Source organism: Polyodon spathula, chromosome 7, assembly GCF_017654505.1.
Source record: "Polyodon spathula isolate WHYD16114869_AA chromosome 7, ASM1765450v1, whole genome shotgun sequence".
NCBI classification, from domain to species: Eukaryota; Metazoa; Chordata; class Actinopteri; order Acipenseriformes; family Polyodontidae; genus Polyodon; species Polyodon spathula.
The window spans coordinates 52,088,215-52,106,315 of record NC_054540.1 but is presented as its reverse complement, the minus strand read 5'-3'; the positions used below and the strand labels follow the sequence as shown (position 1 = coordinate 52,106,315).

At 36.8% G+C, this 18,101-nt stretch overlaps 1 protein-coding gene across 2 annotated transcripts; it reads left to right on the top strand.

The window, feature by feature from the left end:
• The first annotated feature begins 3,276 nt into the window (after positions 1-3,276).
• LOC121318754 (endothelin receptor type B-like) lies at positions 3,277-17,521 on the top strand. 2 transcript variants are annotated; one of them, XM_041255772.1, is made up of 8 exons: positions 3,277-3,492; positions 8,463-8,970; positions 10,793-10,905; positions 11,158-11,362; positions 13,952-14,101; positions 14,655-14,788; positions 14,939-15,047; positions 17,189-17,521. In XM_041255772.1, the coding sequence occupies exons 2-8, from the start codon at positions 8,527-8,529 to the stop codon at positions 17,336-17,338; spliced, it is 1,305 nt and encodes a 434-aa protein (XP_041111706.1). In that variant the 5' UTR covers positions 3,277-3,492; positions 8,463-8,526; the 3' UTR covers positions 17,339-17,521. The 2 variants fall into 2 exon arrangements, with proteins under 2 accessions (XP_041111706.1, XP_041111707.1); XM_041255773.1 differs by lacking the exon at positions 3,277-3,492 and adding an exon at positions 4,771-5,246.
• Positions 17,522-18,101: the final 580 nt, after the last annotated feature.

The window sequence follows — 18,101 nt, the reverse complement described above, 5'->3', positions numbered from 1 at the left end:
GCCGAATGGCCTCCTCTCGTTTGTAAACTTTCTTATGTTCTTATGTTCTTATGACAGCACGGCTAGAAGTTTGTTTGTCTACTGCAATAATGTATTAAAGTATTTGATTCTTGTACTGTGATTACATTTTATATTCATACATTTTTGGGGGATATTACTTTAAATATAAATTAATGTGTCAGAATTTGACTAATCTCAAACACATTTGATATTATAATACATGTATGTTCAAATTTTATTCTTGCTGTATATTATGGACAGTTTAAAGACCATGTGAAAAGTAAATATATCTGAATTCTCTATTTTAATTATAATTCAGACATAGTTATCGAAGAAAGTGCTTCCTTGGCACTGCTATATATATAAAATAGATTTGACCTTAACTCTGGAACACTGGATTGCAGCAAGTAGACAAGCGGTACAACCTGAAAGAGAGAAGTCAGGCTATCTGTCATTTAGCAGTGACTTGATCCATTTGGGACTGCTGATGGTGACTTTAATACTGAATACAGTGGCACTGTAAAAAAAAAGTGCCTAAAATTATGAGCGGTCCTTTTTAATAAGATGGCTTTAATGAACAGTTTATCTATTTCAGGAAGATCATCTTGTTACATGCTTGATATTATTTAGGAAGGGGCTGTGAAAAATCAACATCTTCTCCAGCATTCCATTGCAGGAAACCCTCAGCAGCTGCCTGCCTTCACTCAGCTCCTCCTCTTGGGGTCAGGAATGTCTATCCAAAAAAACAGATTAGAACATCTTTAACATGTGTGTGTGTTTATATTATAATATATATTATATATATAATATATATATATATATATATATATATATTATATATTAGAGGAGAGCTCTCGTTTATTCTATAGTTTTATTTAATATAATTAAATGATGTTCAAGATTCCCTCCTCAGCCTTTTTCATACAGGTTGTGTTATCTTTGCAAAAGTTTACAGTACTGCTGTTGCTGGTATTGACACACACCTCAGACTTGTCTAATAATTTGTTTTTACACCATAGAACTACAATATTACACATATTGACTGGAGCTGAGGCTTTTTAATTAACCTCAAAGGGAATCATTTCCACTACAGTACACTCACTAACTGCAATGGATGTCTGTTACTGGTCTTCCAGTTTGTTTATTGAGGGTGGTGTCAAAGAACACTGTTGACAATGTGGGTCATGTGACCCATTAACCAATTGGATAGTGGCATAATATTTGATGTCAATGTACATTTTCAGAGTAATAGTCACATTATTCATTTTTTAAAAAATAATTTTAAAAATACTTTTTTCTTGCTGTATACGGTATTTAAACTAAATTACAGTCCTGAGCTTGGGTGACTCTCTGACCAAAAAAATGGGCATACAACTAGGCATGAAATTGTGAACAGCATGTTTCACCACTGTAATGTCTTCATGAGTCATATTCTCCAAGTGCTTAACTGTCATCTAATTTATTCAAATTTAAAAGGCAAATACAAGACAGAAACAACCAAGGTGTTTTACTTAAATGAACAGGTGCTTTTATAGTTATAAAGCTGTTCCTGATTTTTAGACTACTTCTAGACAAACTGACAACAAATTCAATAGGGTTAAATACTGTACATTAAAAAAAACAAAGCAAACAAAAAAAAACTTTCACAACGTTATACCCACCCCACCCCCCAATAAAATCTTTGTTATATTTCAATAAAATATTTGTTAGTTTTTTTTTCTTCTTAAATTTCAGTGTCATACAGAAGGTACAATAATTGGTTCATTATTTTACAAATTTATACATAATGAGAGAGAAGGTATATCTGCCGTGTACAACTTTTTTTTTAATTATTTATTTATTTATTTATTTATTTTTAGTTTTTGGGAAACGACACATCTTTCCATTTATGTGTTATTATTACTAGTAGAAAATATATATCGCGGAAAATATCACCTGACCACCATACGGCGCATTGAACTATGCATCAGCTGCAGAGTCACCTACAACAATGTTTCACCCAAAAGACGGAGCTCAAGAAGGTTAAGTGACTTGTTTACGGTCGCACAATGAGTCAGTGGCTGAGCTGGGATTTAACCTCCTGGTTACAAGCCCATTATTTTAACCACTGGACCACACGACGTGTTTATAGTCGTAAGGCTTTATCTATTGACATATATGGGCTAAAGTTTACCCCTGGGAATTTCACATTTATTTTGATAGCGCTTTGGATTGGACACATTCACTGCCCAATATTTTGTAAATAAATGATGCATGTGTCCTATTATTTTTATTTAGCGTTATCGCACGCTAGATATACCCACACTTGTGGTGTAAATGTACATACCTTATATAGTACCAGGTGGTGCGTGAGGTTGGAGTGAAATGCTAACACCTTGTGTGCCGAACATCATTTGTTGAGTGATGACAAGATAAATTGGTTTAATTTATAACAAAGTAAATGGTCAGAAATGTTAAGCAAAATAACTGCATTGGAAGAATGTTGAGGGGGGCTAAACTGTACTTCGTGAGTACATTTTAAAATGTGGTTATTAACCGCTCTGACCTACCTCAATTTGAAACACGTTTTTTAGACCTGCTCATTTTGGAAACCATGTTGTCGCTGAACAAGCATGCTTGCTCCTACTGTGTTAAAAGCGAGTGATGGATAGCGTTGTTTACATCTAAGCGGTGTTTGTTAACGGTCATGTTTCTTTGTGCACATTGTCAGACATCGGTTTATGTCAACATACGGCTGCAGAGTTGCAAAGGCTACACGACTGGGATCGTGATTGCCTTTTTCCAGCTGCTACAGGGTGGGTTATTTGACAACTGAGTGATTGAGGAATGCAGGCTACACGTTTACTTTCCTAACGCAAGTCCACCAGACCTACACGCGTTCGTTGTGCGCTTATTCCTGATTGGCTATGACCCTTCCTCTCTGCTCTGCGCGATGAAATACATTTACCCACTTCAGGTATTAGTCACGGGTATTTATGTGTAGCAGAGACTGCATATGCCCGAGTTGTCTTTGCTCAATTGATGTTCATTTCTCTTTGTTTATATTTTAATGGGCGCGTCTTGTTCTGAAATTGTTTTAGTAAACTTCAAATATTTTGATGTGGGAAGGAAGAGAGTCGTTGCTGGTTCATAATTTGTTTTTGTGACTGAGATGTTCCACGTCTGGCGTGTATGAGACTATGGGAACTTGATGACATCCAGCGGGTTTTTTTTTTTTTTTTTTTTTAACTATCATCTTCTGTGGGTAGGAGGGTGTCTTCTGTTTACTCCGAAGATAAACAAACATCTGACCAGATCTTTTTCTGTTTGTGGCAGTCCACCGTCCTACAGTATAGCTTGTTTTGCCGCATCTGCATCTTATTGGTTACAGGGGTGGGGTACCAGACGGACAGAAGAGGGACACGGCTATAAAACACAGACTCTCACTGCAGCTTGTCAGAGAGAGAAAGACGGAGAGAGAGAGCATCGTTATGCGTGCCTACAATCTAGAAGGTACACAGATCAGATAGTTTCGCATTGGGCTAATTAGAGTAGGGCTAATTCATTATTAATAAAATAAAATAATAATAATAATAATAATAATAATAATAATAATAATATCGTATTTATATTATTTTTGTGTGTTGTTAAAACAAATAAAATTGATTTTGTATATTACTATTTCGCCTCTGACTGGATCAGGTGCCGGATGATATTGGAATAACCCAAATAAGTATCATTCTAGAAAATTACATGTATGGTGTAGTCTTTCAGAACATAGTGTTTTTGTATGTTTTTGATTTACCAAAACTAAAAGGTAAGCCATTTAAAAAAAAATATATATATATATATATATATATATATTTTATAGATAGTATATTATATATAGTATATATACTGTGAAAGTATTTATTAATATTCATTAAATATATACAACGAATGGCAAGTGTTAATTATAATCTGTTAACAATATTGTGTACTTTTATTTTATATTAATAATTACATTTAAAAAACCGTACGCACGCAATATAATAATGTGTTTATTTCATAATGGGAAACTGTTGAGAAAGAAAAGAGACGATAAGAAAGATATCTACAGACTTAGAGGCAGACAGATGTAGGGTGATTTCCAGGTAGACCGTTAGTCGGGTATAAAGGAACGCCTTCATTATTTCATTAAATTATTGTGTGTGTTTCTGATCCACCTGTAACTGCAATTTTCTCATACTTTAAAAACCACAAAGGGACTATTTTCAAAGACGACTTAATAAATTGGATTTAGTTAATATCCTTTTTGTAAACAATTGGTCTGCCGGTAAGCGCATAAATGCTTTTACATTCTGAAAATGGTTTGATGTTATCTTTTTTTTAATTATGCCTTTCAGCTATTGCTGATTTAATTCTACTCGTATTAAACGTGGCTGAAGCTGCTGCCTTGCCAATGTGTTTAGTAGGCTATAAACAGATTTATATCTATCACACTTAAAGAGAAATTAAAAACGCACACAGAAGACGTTTTATGTTTTTACTATTTTTTGATTTAATATCAAATAAATCTTGTGTAACTTTACGGGGCAGTAAACTATGTGGCTTTGTACGTTTTTAGTTTGGAATACATTTGACTGAAACCCCATGTTTAGTGATAAGGAAATGATACATCATTTTCAAACAGTTAATAAGTTCAACAGTTATATATATATATATATATATATATATATATATATATATATATATATATATAATATATATATACACACACACATACATGATACATCAAACTACTGTAACTTTGTGATACAGAATATACGTGTGTGTTTGATTGAATATAGAAGCAGTTGAAAACTGATCGAAACAAGTCTTACGATGGGATGTGTGAGCAGGTTGAAAGCCCCCAATAATGGTCTGCACACAGAATAAGCCTAACAACGCACCCAGATGTAACCCTATCCGGCACAACCCACTGTCTCTCGTGCCTTATTGCTTTAACTGTCTACGGCTTTTCCTTATTTGTATTTTATTTTATAGCATCACTTCCTAGGTCATTACCCTCAGTGTCTTCCGGTTCAAAGAATGTTACTGTTTGAAAAGCATGTCAGTCAATAGTGAAGCTGGTTCGTTCATGCAACACCCACACATCACCTATGTCTTAAGGAGTCTTGAGATGTCTTCATATCCGTGTTTCAAGACGTCCAAAGACATGGTGATTTCTGGGTACGAAGGAAAGAAGTGTTGAGAAACTTAATTGTACCCGATGCTACATAGTGATAGTAAGTACAGCCAGCACAGTTCTAAGCAACCTCAGAACGTGTAGACTAGGACCTGTATTTCCCCTTTGGGCAAATATCGCTGGCAAATTGCTTTCACCACCATTGTGAATGCTTTGCATGGGCAATTTGGTAATTTGCCCACAGTAGAAAATCTCCAGGTCTTTATTCCAACTTCCACTATTCCATATTTAATTATTAAATTGAAGTCTGTCTGTTTTGCCTGGTTATGTAATAACTTGGAACTCGGTAGAAAGGTTTTGAAAAAAAAAAAACTTCTATTGACCACACAGGCAGGTAAAACTGTACAGACTGAACAGGTTTGGTCGAAAGAGGAAATTATACTTTTAAACGGAAACGAGTTGGCAGGTTCATTAGCATATTAATTATTTGTTAAACTTATAACTGGATTTTAAAATAATGAAACTGTGTGTGTGTTTGAATAGTTGTAAATTAATCTGTGCTAGAGCTTCCACTATTACCCCTTGACGGGTATATTCATCCTCTGCAATGAATAGAATTAAAAACTGTCCCCTACTGCCTTTCAGGATATATATTAAAAAAAAAAAAAATTATATATATATATATATATATATATATATATATATATATATATATATATATATATATATATCAGTCCCCTATATATGATATATAGTATATTATATATATAGGGGCATATCTTAATATATATATATATATTTGCACTGGGGCATTAGAATTCCATTGTCTTCAACTAAAAAAAAAACATCAACTAAAATAAGGAGAAAAAATATGGAGCTTATTTTCAGTTGATTAACACGTTAATCCAAATTCAAACCCATATTTTTACATTTAGCTTCAATTGTGTAAAAAGCACAAAGCTTGTGAGAGTTTTGTCACCAGCAGAGCTGGGCGTAACGCGTTATTTAAGTTACAGTAGTAACATATTTTGTCAATAACAACGTTAAACGTTAGAGTTTAGATTTTTAACGGGAGTAATAATATTACAATCTCGCAAAAAAAGAGACAAGTTAATCTCGTTACCTCGTTATCTAAATCAATTTAAGTTTCTAGTAAGCAAATAAAATGATGTGTCGGATGTGATTTTCCTTTCAATAATTGCCTAGAACAGTTTCATAAATCATCTCACAAAATGGCTTTCATACAAACTTTATCGTCATCGAGGCGTTTCTTTTAGTTTTTATCTGGCGAGTTGTGTGCGTGCGCACTGTGCAATCAGGTTAAATGGCTTGCGTGCAGAGCTTAATAAAGGCATAACCGCGATCCTGACATGTACATAAACGGCGACTTCTTCAGAAACTGCAAAAGACTGCTGAGCAGTACCACAAAACCTTCCATGAAAACAGCTGGAAACTGGTTTGCAATTTTGAAAGACCGCTAGATCAAAGTACAAGTGGTCACGGAGTTCAATAAAGAGACGACAACGAAATATAAAACAGTGTCTCGTACCAACCTCCGTGCAAAGACAGTTACGAGGAAAAAAAAAAAAAAAAAAAGTTAGGAAGCTAATTTTAATTCAACCATTAAAAAAAAAAAAAAAAAAAAAAAAACATAATTAAGATAATATCAATACATTGATATTACAATGATATGAAAATGAAGGAAATAGCTGCAAATATTAATGTGGAGAATGTTATCACTGTTACATTAATTTTTTTATCCCACCCAAAACTTTGACCCCCCTAGGGCCCACCGACTATGCGGCATCCACTGGGAAAGACAGTTATACTTTCGCAAAGTGGCGTGTATTGTAAGGATTACAATGTAGTATTTGCAATATCAGATACATTAAGTTGTTTGTTATACTACAAAAAAAAAAAAAAGAAAAAGAAAAAATCTGTTTGACACATTTTAATAAGTGATTTACCAGACGAACAGTTACAAAGTAAGGAACCATCACAACAACTGTTTTACAGGACAAGAGAAGGAGATGTAATGAGTACCTATTTTTGTTTTTGAGTGATAAGGATATTACTTTACTTTTTTTCTGAAGTAACCAGTAGTAAGGTGTGTGTTTTTTTTTTGTTTGTTTGTTTTTCATTAAATTAACACCACATGTTAATTTACACCTCTTTTCTTTTAGCACTGGGTCAGTTATGCCATCCGAACTGTTAGACTTATTTTGATTGAAAATAATTGTTGTGTAATAATTAAATTTGCATCTATAACTATACAACACTCAATAATGGTACATTTAGAAATAATTTAAAAAAGTATTTCTCAATGTCTTCCTGTCTTTTAGTCAAAACATTTGTGCTTCAGTACTTGTTGGACAGCATAATATTCCAGGCGTATGATTTAGAATCAAATGAAAAAATTATGCTAGTCATATAAAGGTTATGGAAAATGGCAAAATGAATACATTTCACACATCACAAGAAAAACAAATCAACCAGAATTTCTGTAATTATATTGCCTTTTGTACGCCAAATTATATCATACAAGAGACAAATAAAAATTCTTCATTTTGAATTTGGACCTCTATTGTACAATATACAGCTGATAACACCTCATGGTTTAGCCCTTTATCTTCTCAAAACCTATTGCCCCTGGCCTTTGGCAATAACTTATTTGTGGAGGGAATAGATTTATCAAAGCCCCCTAACAAAATGGCTTTAGTATTGTGCTGCAGATGTTATCAGTCAGCAGTGGTAGTTGCTTTCTTTCTCTCTCTCTCTCTCTCTCTCTCTCTCTCTCTCTCTCTCTCTCTCTCTCTCTCTCTCTCTCTCTCTCTCTCTCTCTCTCTCTCTCTCTCTCTCTCTCTCTCTCTCTCTCTCTCTCTCTCTCTCTCTCTCTCTCTCTCTACCCCAGAGACTGGGAAAGTAAAGTCAGTCTTATGATTTGTTTCATTGACACATATGGGACTGGCGTAACAGGAAAATTAGGTTATTAAAAGAACTTTAACCAGCAATGTAATAAACAGTCAAATGTAATAATGAGGAGCAAATAAAAAAAGAACAAACTAGGTACTGTGTTCCTCATTATAACTCTGTTCAGGGAGCCATAGCTATGTGTTCCTAATGACGTTTGCTAGTGAAATTACATCATAAATAAAATGTGTTTGTTCTCTCATGATATGATCAGATTTAGACCCAGCACAGCTGGAGCTATAATAACTGATACTGATGAAAGCAGCATTCAGCTGAGGTGGGATTGGAGTTTAGCGTGGTGAAAGAATGTTTTATAAAAAGCTTGCCTCTTGTGTGTGTTTTCCAGGAAGCTACTGGAGACCCAGCCGATCTTGGAGATCACCTTATATTTGAATTTCTCCTGCGCAAACATGAAGGCATCTGCTTTTCTCCTCACTTTCCTGCTCGCCGTCTCTGGGGCCACTCGAGTCACAAGAGAGACGACACCTGGTAGCCTGCTTGAAGCGACCAATCGGAGTCAAGAGGGTGACCAACTGGGGCTTGGCCAGGAGAGTGTCCCTGGACAGCCTGCGTTGGAGAAGAACATTTCGGAGGTCCCTTTCAAGCCCAGCCCCCCACGTTTATCCTACCCTCCCATGTGTGTGAAGCCCACGGAGATCAAGCACGCTTTCAAGTATGTGAACACGGTAGTTTCCTGCCTTATCTTTGTGGTGGGGATCATCGGAAACTCCACGCTCCTGCGCATTATCTACAAGAACAAGTGCATGCGCAATGGCCCCAACGTGCTCATTGCCAGTCTGGCCCTTGGGGACCTGCTGTACATTCTCATTGCCATCCCGATCAACATCTTCAAGGTAGGGGAGAGATACTGGATGGCTTACTGTTTTAAAGCCTTCAATGGAGGAGAACGAAGGTTTCAATGTATTTATTTATTTTTGACCTCACCTTGTCATAGCAACATTTATCATAACAAATAAGTTGATAATTGACAATATTTATGCTAAGGAGGTATGACATTTAAAGGCTTACCTATTTCTCTGTTATGGAGAAAAGTATTTAACAAAATGCATTCATTTTTCAATCGGTTCATTGCAATAGTTTTTAGTAATACACTGTTACATCGTCCTGCATTTAGACAATGGAATGGGACAATAGAAAGGAGGCTTGGGCACCAAAACTACCTTTACAGAATGTAAGGAAACTGACTGCTTCATGTTGAAGTAAAGTGCTGAGAAGGCTAAACAGAGGGTTAATGTTTAAGCAGCCACTAGTGAATACCAATTTTATTGTAAAACCAAATATGACTGTGGGACATAAAAGATAACAAAGCCAACACTTGAGTGGTGCAGTCTTGATGCTCAAATGTTATGCTTGCTATGCCAAAAGCCTGCTGGAATTACTTAAACAATAAAAGATAGATAGAGGGCTGTATAGCATAACAGCAGGGATCTGGAAAAGAGATGATTGATGGCAGTATTGGAATGATTAATGACACAGGCCACAGTGCTGAAAGCAGCATGAGTGCTAATAGTTTCACACAGCGGTACAGAATGGCTACATGTTTGGCATGAGTTATTGTAACAGTGGCAGTTGACTTTTATAGTGAATTATGGCCTGATATATTTCTGGTTTAAAAAAATGAAACGTGTTAAGTTTGCTCCTGTCAGATCATGGCTTGCAGCTCCTGGGTACATCTTCAAACTAGCTGTCAAGTAAACTTCCACTTAGTAGAGCTTCAGAGTTGCATTTTTAACTGATTTATTGATCCAATCTAACCTGTCCTAAATCTGATAGTCCTGAATCTGCTTTGAGGTGAGGTTCCGGTTGCTTATCCACTTTCTCATGACCTTCCTCTAGACAAATGGTTCTCATATTAAGCAGTAATAATTCAGCTGCCTTTTATGAAACATTGGTAGTAGTTGTAAGTCTTTTTGTCCCTCATTTGGTGTCTTTTCTTTATAAAAGTTTATCTGCAAGGTATTAAATGCTTCTCCGTTCTCTGCTGTGATTTCCCTACCTTTTTTTTACTATGCTTTTCTATGCTTTTACTACCTATTATACCATTACCACATATACCATTAACACTTCTATACAGTCCTTCATGCAGAGGCATCCCAGGACACTTCACAAAAGGAAACTGGGATGCAGCTTAGGCACAAAGCAGTTATAGCTAACTGTTCTATGCTTATTAATATGTCTCTCTGGGTGTAAAATTGGACACAAGCACTGCAAAAAAAGTGTTGCAACTGAGTTGGGACATTGTGCTTGGAAGTTATAAATTAAACACATCAGACACATGGGGATTAAAAGCTTTAGGATTTTATTACACAGTGTAAACTTGAACACATCAACGTGCTTTCTGAAAATCCTTTTAAAACATGATAACTTGAAGTTCTCATTGAAATCTCATAGAGTATCCATTGTTTTGCAAGAGTTCTGATGTGGTGGGGGTGTGAGATCTATTAATAAAGAGAAAAATTTTAGGAAGAACTAGAAAGAATTATATTTATTACTTAGGTATGCATATAAATGTCCAGAAAATATAACTTTTTTGCAATAAATAGTCTAATTTTTTAAACCATTGAAAAAGGAATTGAAATTTTTGATGAACCCCAAAATGTTGGGGTAAAAACAGAATTCAAAACAAATGTTCCCTCTTCACTCTTCTCTCTAAAGCTGTTGGCAGAGGATTGGCCGTTTGGGGTCTATATCTGCAAACTGATGCCCTTCATCCAGAAAGCATCGGTGGGAATCACTGTCCTCAGCCTCTGTGCTCTTAGTATTGACAGGTAGGCGTTGCTTATTTTACATTTTTTAAAATGTTTGTATTACATTTTTAAAAACATCCGTGCTATCTTACAATACAAATATATTTTCAAATGTATAACATCAATAATATGGGGTTTGCAGAAATTAAAATACACCTTGTGCCAAAGGCTTGTACAAATGTTGCTAATCCGAGGTGTTTTGAGGTCTCTCTTGCTTACAGCTTTAAGGCTAAGTTGTTTGTTCTGTGGCGGACTGTCCCCCACTCTCTGCAGGTACAGGGCAGTGGTTTCGTGGAGCCGTGTTCAAGGAATGGGGATCCCGCTGTGGAAGGCAGTAGAGGTGACACTGATCTGGGCAGTCGCCGTGCTCCTGGCCATGCCAGAGGCCATTGCCTTTGACATGATGGAGATGCCCTACAGAGGCACCAAGCTGAGGGTCTGTCTCCTCCACCCCCAGCAGCAATCAGTGTTCATGATGGTAATCCGGCAGTCCTTGAACATAAACCTGTCTGCATTAAGAACATATTTCATTTTCACGTAGTGTAATTAGGCCCTGATTTTACTGCCTTTTTTTATTTTGGTGCTAAACCATAGTAAATCAGACAAACTGTATTTGGAGTACAGTAAAACAGTAATGCAGGTTTAGAATGTAGTTAGCAGAAATATTTTACAGGAATAGAGGAAATCCTATCGTATGGTTTCCATGAATATGTTGTCTTGTAGCTGGTGGCTGATGACATTCAAGGTAGCAATTTGTTAAATAGCAAGCTTCTTTAGTGGGCTACGTGTCTTTTTCGGTGTGTCTCTGTGATGTTACTGTTGTGTCCGAAATACTTTCTGAGTTAAGACTTCTGACATTATTTTTTATAAAACATTAAGAGATTAATTTTCAAACACATGCGTGCAAATCGCACACAAACAACCCAGAACTTCTATATACAGTTTTGTTTTGTTTTGTTTGTTTTAGAAATCTCAAAACCCTGTTGAATACTTCTATGCAATAGCTGGTTTTGAAAAATATCTGTGAGTGTATCCTGTTTCTAGTGAGGAGAGTGTTTTGGTAATATTTATAACTTCTTGTTCTAGTATATTAAACTTTTAACAAGCCCATTACCAGCTGCCTAAAAACATATGCAAATTGCTAGTTTTGAAGGCTGGTTAATGGTGATGCTCTACTATGACTGTACACTGTAGTTACACATTTAATAAATGCATAGACTAAAAGCAACACTTCTTTAAGTTGGCTCCAGGTTTAACAATTGGTTTCAGCTCAGCAGTAAAACCATAGTGCACATGCAAGTACAGTACAGTAAAAGAATTGGTGGAAACTCTACAACGTCCAGCATCAGCATATCCAGTCCTATGATGCAAAATACAGATTATTACATTTAGGATACATGAGCTGCTTGTTTGGAGAAACTTTCAACCAAACCTGCCACCTGTCATAAGCAAAGCAATGGCACTGTGAAGTAGAATAACAGTTTAAACCAAGATCGTGTGGCTCAAAAGTGAGCTATAATGGATAAAGATAACAAAAGTAACTTAAAGCAAAGGTATATGATACAGAACTGTAAATATTTGTGAATATGAAGTTTGTGGGTTTTTTTTAGACTTGTTTTGTTGCTTTGACTTCCATGAATCAGAGCAGCAATTCTAAACTCTTCTCTACTCGTTGATATTCGACATGGCCTCAAACAGAGCAAGAGGTTCAATTAAAACAATGTTTTGGCTGACATAAATGCTTCCAAACAAAAGGGAATAGTCATACCCCTTGGAAAGAAATGAGACATGAAATGTCTTCCCTTTTTGTAAAACTACATCACCAAGAAAAAATGGTCAACAGGGGATCTGACTGAGTTGACATGCAATCCACCTATTGTTTGCATGAAGTCAAAAGACAATAAAAACAACGTGATCAGTCAATCTCAACTCTATTTACATTGCACTAAAAATCAAATCTAGAATGTATTCACTTCCCGGTATACGAATATGCAATCAGCACCGCCTAATCGGGATACTGATAATCGGGATTTCTGCTTAAATGGGATATGCTATTTGTCATTTAATTGAGACATCACTTTGTTTAATTGGGATGCAGAGCAAAACAGGCTGTGTAGTGCAGCGAGTACATGATACATGAGTCTCCTGCGGTTTCTCAGGCTGCTGTTGCAAAGACAGTTGGTGTGTCAACATTGCCGGTGCCTCGCCTTGTGATAAGATATGATTTCATTCTTTTTCATTTCAATAAAAAAACAGCGATTCATTTTGATGTATTTAACATTTAATCATAGTGTGATGTGAGGTCGTCTCAACTGCCTCTCGTTTAATTGGGACAGCCGCTTATTCGGGATATTTTTCCTTCTTCCAAGTTGCCCCGATTTAAAACGGCACTGGCCATATTGAACACATATTAAATATTCAATACATATTGCAGTGGCATGACCACAGTTGTGGACCAATGTACTGTTCCCCCAAGTACAGTTTGTCCTCAGTTAAATAAATCCAGATTCCCATGGGGAAATTTAAAAGCAATATCAATACTGTCCTCTACCCTTCTTTTACTGTACTGTAAAAGCGTAGCAAATTGTAGTAAAGCATGGTTAAAACATGGTGACTAAGGGGAGTAGTACATGTAAAAATTTCAAAATTCTAAATTCTAAAAGGTATTGACAGTGTCGACCCAAGGGACTTTTTCAGCCTGAAAAAAGAAACAAGGACCAGGGGTCACAAATGGAGATTAGACAAAGGGGCATTCAGAACAGAAAATAGGAGGCACTTTTTTACACAGAGAATTGTGAGGGTCTGGAATCAACTCCCCAGTAATGTTGTTGAAGCTGACACCCTGGGGTCCTTCAAGAAGTTGCTTGATGAGATTCTGGGAACAATAAGCTACTAACAACCAAACGAGCAAGATGAGCCGAATGGCCTCCTCTCGTTTGTAAACTTTCTTATGTTCTTATGTTCTTATGTACATATTTCTATTATTTATTGTACTATTTGGTAAGCCCATTGGAGAGTGTGCCCGCACATGTGGTTTTTAAACCTGTGTTGTTTTGTTTCTCTACAGTTCTACCGCGATGTGAAGGACTGGTGGCTCTTTGGGTTTTATTTTTGCCTCCCGCTGGCCTGTACTGGGGTTTTTTACACACTCATGTCCTGTGAGATGCTGAGCCGCAGAATGGGGATGCGCATAGCTCTCAATGACCACATGAAACAGGTGAGAACTGGGACATTGGATGGATAGACCGTATATATTCCCAAGACAACAGGGTCCGTTTTAATAATTTCAACTTGACTGCTTTTACAAACCCTGATTGGCACTAGTGTTGGACTACCTTATATAAGGTAACAAGGTAGTCCAAGAATGTTCTGAATGCTGTTTGTGAGAGATACTGTGTGTTTCGTCTTGCTATGAGCTGAGGTAATTTAGTCATATCTTCAAACTCTTAAGTTCTTGGGCAAACAAATTGAAAAACCTTTCAAATGACATCCATGCGTGTATGATCTAAATAGCGGCAGATATTAATTGACCCCCCCTAGAATAAAGTTGAAAGGGTTTGTATTAAGATGGGCAGCTGTTTAGATCATTAAAATTACAACAGATGTTCCTCCTGATCTTTGTTGTTTGTTACAAAATACAATTGCATGTCATTTAGATTGAGAAACACACCACCTTTTACAGTCTAAAGACAAAAGAAAATGAAACAGTGCTGATGGCTGTGCAGTGTCTGTTTTCTCCCTACATTTATACTGAGTCTGGTTCCCTGCAGCGTCGCGAGGTGGCTAAGACAGTGTTCTGCCTGGTGGTGATCTTTGCCCTGTGCTGGCTGCCTCTTCACCTCAGCCGGATCCTGAAGATAACCATCTATGATGAGAATGACCCCAACCGCTGCCAGCTGCTAAGGTAGGCAGGCAAGAGCCGGCGAAAGCAGAATCTTATTAATTTGTAGTTCTATTGGGATTGCCTGTTTTGGGTAAGTGCATTAACGATGATTGGGGATTTTATTCTCCCCTAGCTAAAATATGTTGTGACCTGTTCACCTTCTTTTGTCAGCTTCCTGCTGGTAATGGACTACATTGGAATCAACATGGCTTCGCTAAACTCCTGCATCAATCCTGTGGCGCTCTATTTCGTGAGCCAGAAATTCAAAAACTGTTTCCAGGTGGGTAAATTGCTATTTTTTTTTAATGGTTAATGACTGACCTTTTACTTTTTTAAACTTCAGCACAGCTCAACTTTCAGCCACTTGATGAAAGTTTGAAACTGTTATCAACCTGCAAATTCAAAGGGTCTTTTTAACACTTTGATCAAAGGACACAGACCTTCATTTTCAAACTAGCTGTTTATAATACTATAATACAACTACTAATACTAATAATAAAAATAATAACAATCATCATCCAATTTGATTTTATATTCATATACTTGTGTTCTTGTATGGAGGGAAAAACAAAAATTAACTTGGGAGTTAGTTTATTACCACCTGCACTTAACCCTGAAGTTATCAAGGGCACCTCTGCTCTATTCCTGTCCCCAGCTAGGAATAATGGGTGAGTTGCATGGAAATAGAAATATGTATTTATGTTTAACAGTTTGGTAATAATGCAGAGATTTAATTTTCTAGATAAGTTCAACTTGACAGTCTTCCCTTGTGGATTTCAACTCTCTAATCAGTCTCCTTGCTAATTTAGGATTGCTATTACAAGGGGGGTGGACACTTATCCAACCAAGCTATTTCAGTTTTTATTCAGTTAGAATATTTTTTTTCATTTGGAAGTTGTGGGGGTGAACATTTTGAAAGGGGGTGTAGACTTTGTATAGGCACTGTACATGTGTGTGCAGCTTATTGGTTATACATTGGAACAACGTATATAATTGAAGCCATCAGTGCAAATCCTTGAGTGATCAGTCTTGCAAGTAAGTCACTTAAACGGAAAGTATAGAACTGAAGTTTCGCATGTCAAGGTGTCTGATCTCTCTCAGCCATAATGTAATTTATGAGACCTAGTGAAACCAAGAGCCCATTAGTTGCCATTGCTATCACAATCCATTAAAAACTTTAAAAGCATTTTCTTTGGGCCTTAGTTACTTGCATCAATGGCTTCAATGTATAGTTGATTTCAGGTGTTTAACATAATGAGCTGGCAGTAGCTATAAATATAAAATCTTGGAAAAGTTATAAAAGCAAAATAGGTTTAAATAAACACCCCATGCACAAACCACGTTGCTTAAAGAAAAACAAAATATTTAAACATCCCTGTTAGGCTAAAGTCATAAACCATTTGAGACTTTATATTTTGTTAGTGACCACAACCTTTTCCTCTGACCTAATAGGGCTATCATTGGTTATGTGACACTGAGTAACTGTATTCTATGATTCTCAATTAAGTTCCATTGCTGGTGTTAAATGAAAATTGACCTGTTTCACTGCCATAGTTTAAACCATGGCCGTATGAGCAAATCCATTTTACTCCATGTTTACAAACTGTTTCATCAGACAGGCCAGTCCCCCTACATTATACCCCCAGGGATGCTTTGTTTTACAGCAAGCCTGTTTATTCATTAAGAGATTGACAGAGAGAGAAATTGGATAGGATCCACTCTTGTGCTGTTGACGTCAAAGGGGCTGCTAGTAATCAGTTGTGCAATACGTTCTGTAACAGATTTTATGAGACTGAAAACATTGACCTTGGCATGTTTTGAACGTGGTCTGGCTCCCTAATACATGAGGAAATTGGGGGTATTCCAGTTGACGTTGGAATCTTGCGTTTGTCCCACTGTACAGCGAAACAGATTTGTATAATATGTTTGTGGCCTGGCAGACTCAGACACTGATGTTGAAAGTCTACTGGACTAGGTTTCTTGAGTTTCATTTAAACATCTGATCTGTTCAACTGTTTTGAAAGCCATATGGGGAAAGTGCTACCTTTTATTTTACAGGAATTCTATTTTTCTGTATCGTTTAAGTCTAAATTAATAAAATTAAGATCTGACATATCAAGCCTGATTCACAAAGCATTTGGAATGCTTAGAATTCCTATTTTTTTTTTTTAAATAGGGTGTTCCCAATACTGTAGTAGATAATTAACTAATACTTCTGTACAGTAAGCATATTCTTCACAATAGTAAGTGCTGAATCTCCAAAAAATGATGTTGACACCATATTATGTGAATATTGGACAATTTAGATATTGAAATTCATAAACCAGGTTAATTTTCTTAAAACCATCCAAGTCACCACTATAAATACCAGCCCTTTGGAGCAGTACAAACTTTAAAGCAACCTCTTGTTCTATTTTGCAGTCCTGCCTGTGCTGCTGGTGCAAGAGGCCTACCCGAAACATCACCCCCACCGATGAGAAGGGATCAGGGGGCCGTTGGAAAGGCCACTGCCATGGAAACGGCCTGGACAGGAGCAGCTCCCGCTCCAGCCACAAATACAGCACATCATAATCGAGAGGGGCAGTTTGGAGCCTGCCTGCCACAACACAGCTCCTCCAACAGATAGACTTCACTGGGGAGGGAAACCTGTGGCACACGTTGCAGCGAAGCACATCTCGGGAAGCCTGAATTCCATTCTCAGATAGGCTCCACCATGGCAGCTGATGGAATCAACTTCAGCACAATCATAAATCCCCAAAAAAACAGCCAACACATTTCATACTGGAAATCCAGTCGGGCAGCTCCTTTATACAAGAACACAAACACACCCATGGTCAGACTGACAATACAGCTCCGGGTGAACCGAACCCATTGCGGGAATGAGAATGGACATGGGCAAATTCCATCTCTCTCAAAGGGAGGTAGATGCTAGGGTTTGGACCAAAAATTAGGAACACCTGCACTTTCTGTAGGGTATAGGCCACCATGCAAGGTGTTCAAATTGTAGAGGATGTGACATTTACTCCATGCTTGTGTCAGGAAATCTGCAGTCAGCAGTCATTCGTGCATACAGAATATCCTGCTATATATCCCATCTTGTCCATCGTGCAATAAGAAGATGAATATTTTATATATGACAGACTACATGTTAGGGATCCCATTTGAATAACAAATTAGTCAGGACTTTTGCTCCATATTGCAGATATTCCTAATTTTTTGGTCCAACGACCAAATGTTTTGTATATAGAGAGGGGGGAGGGGTTACACCCAACATATTATTATTATCAGTTTATAGTATAATACTGAAATTAATTCCTCATTGTTTGCCTTTCGT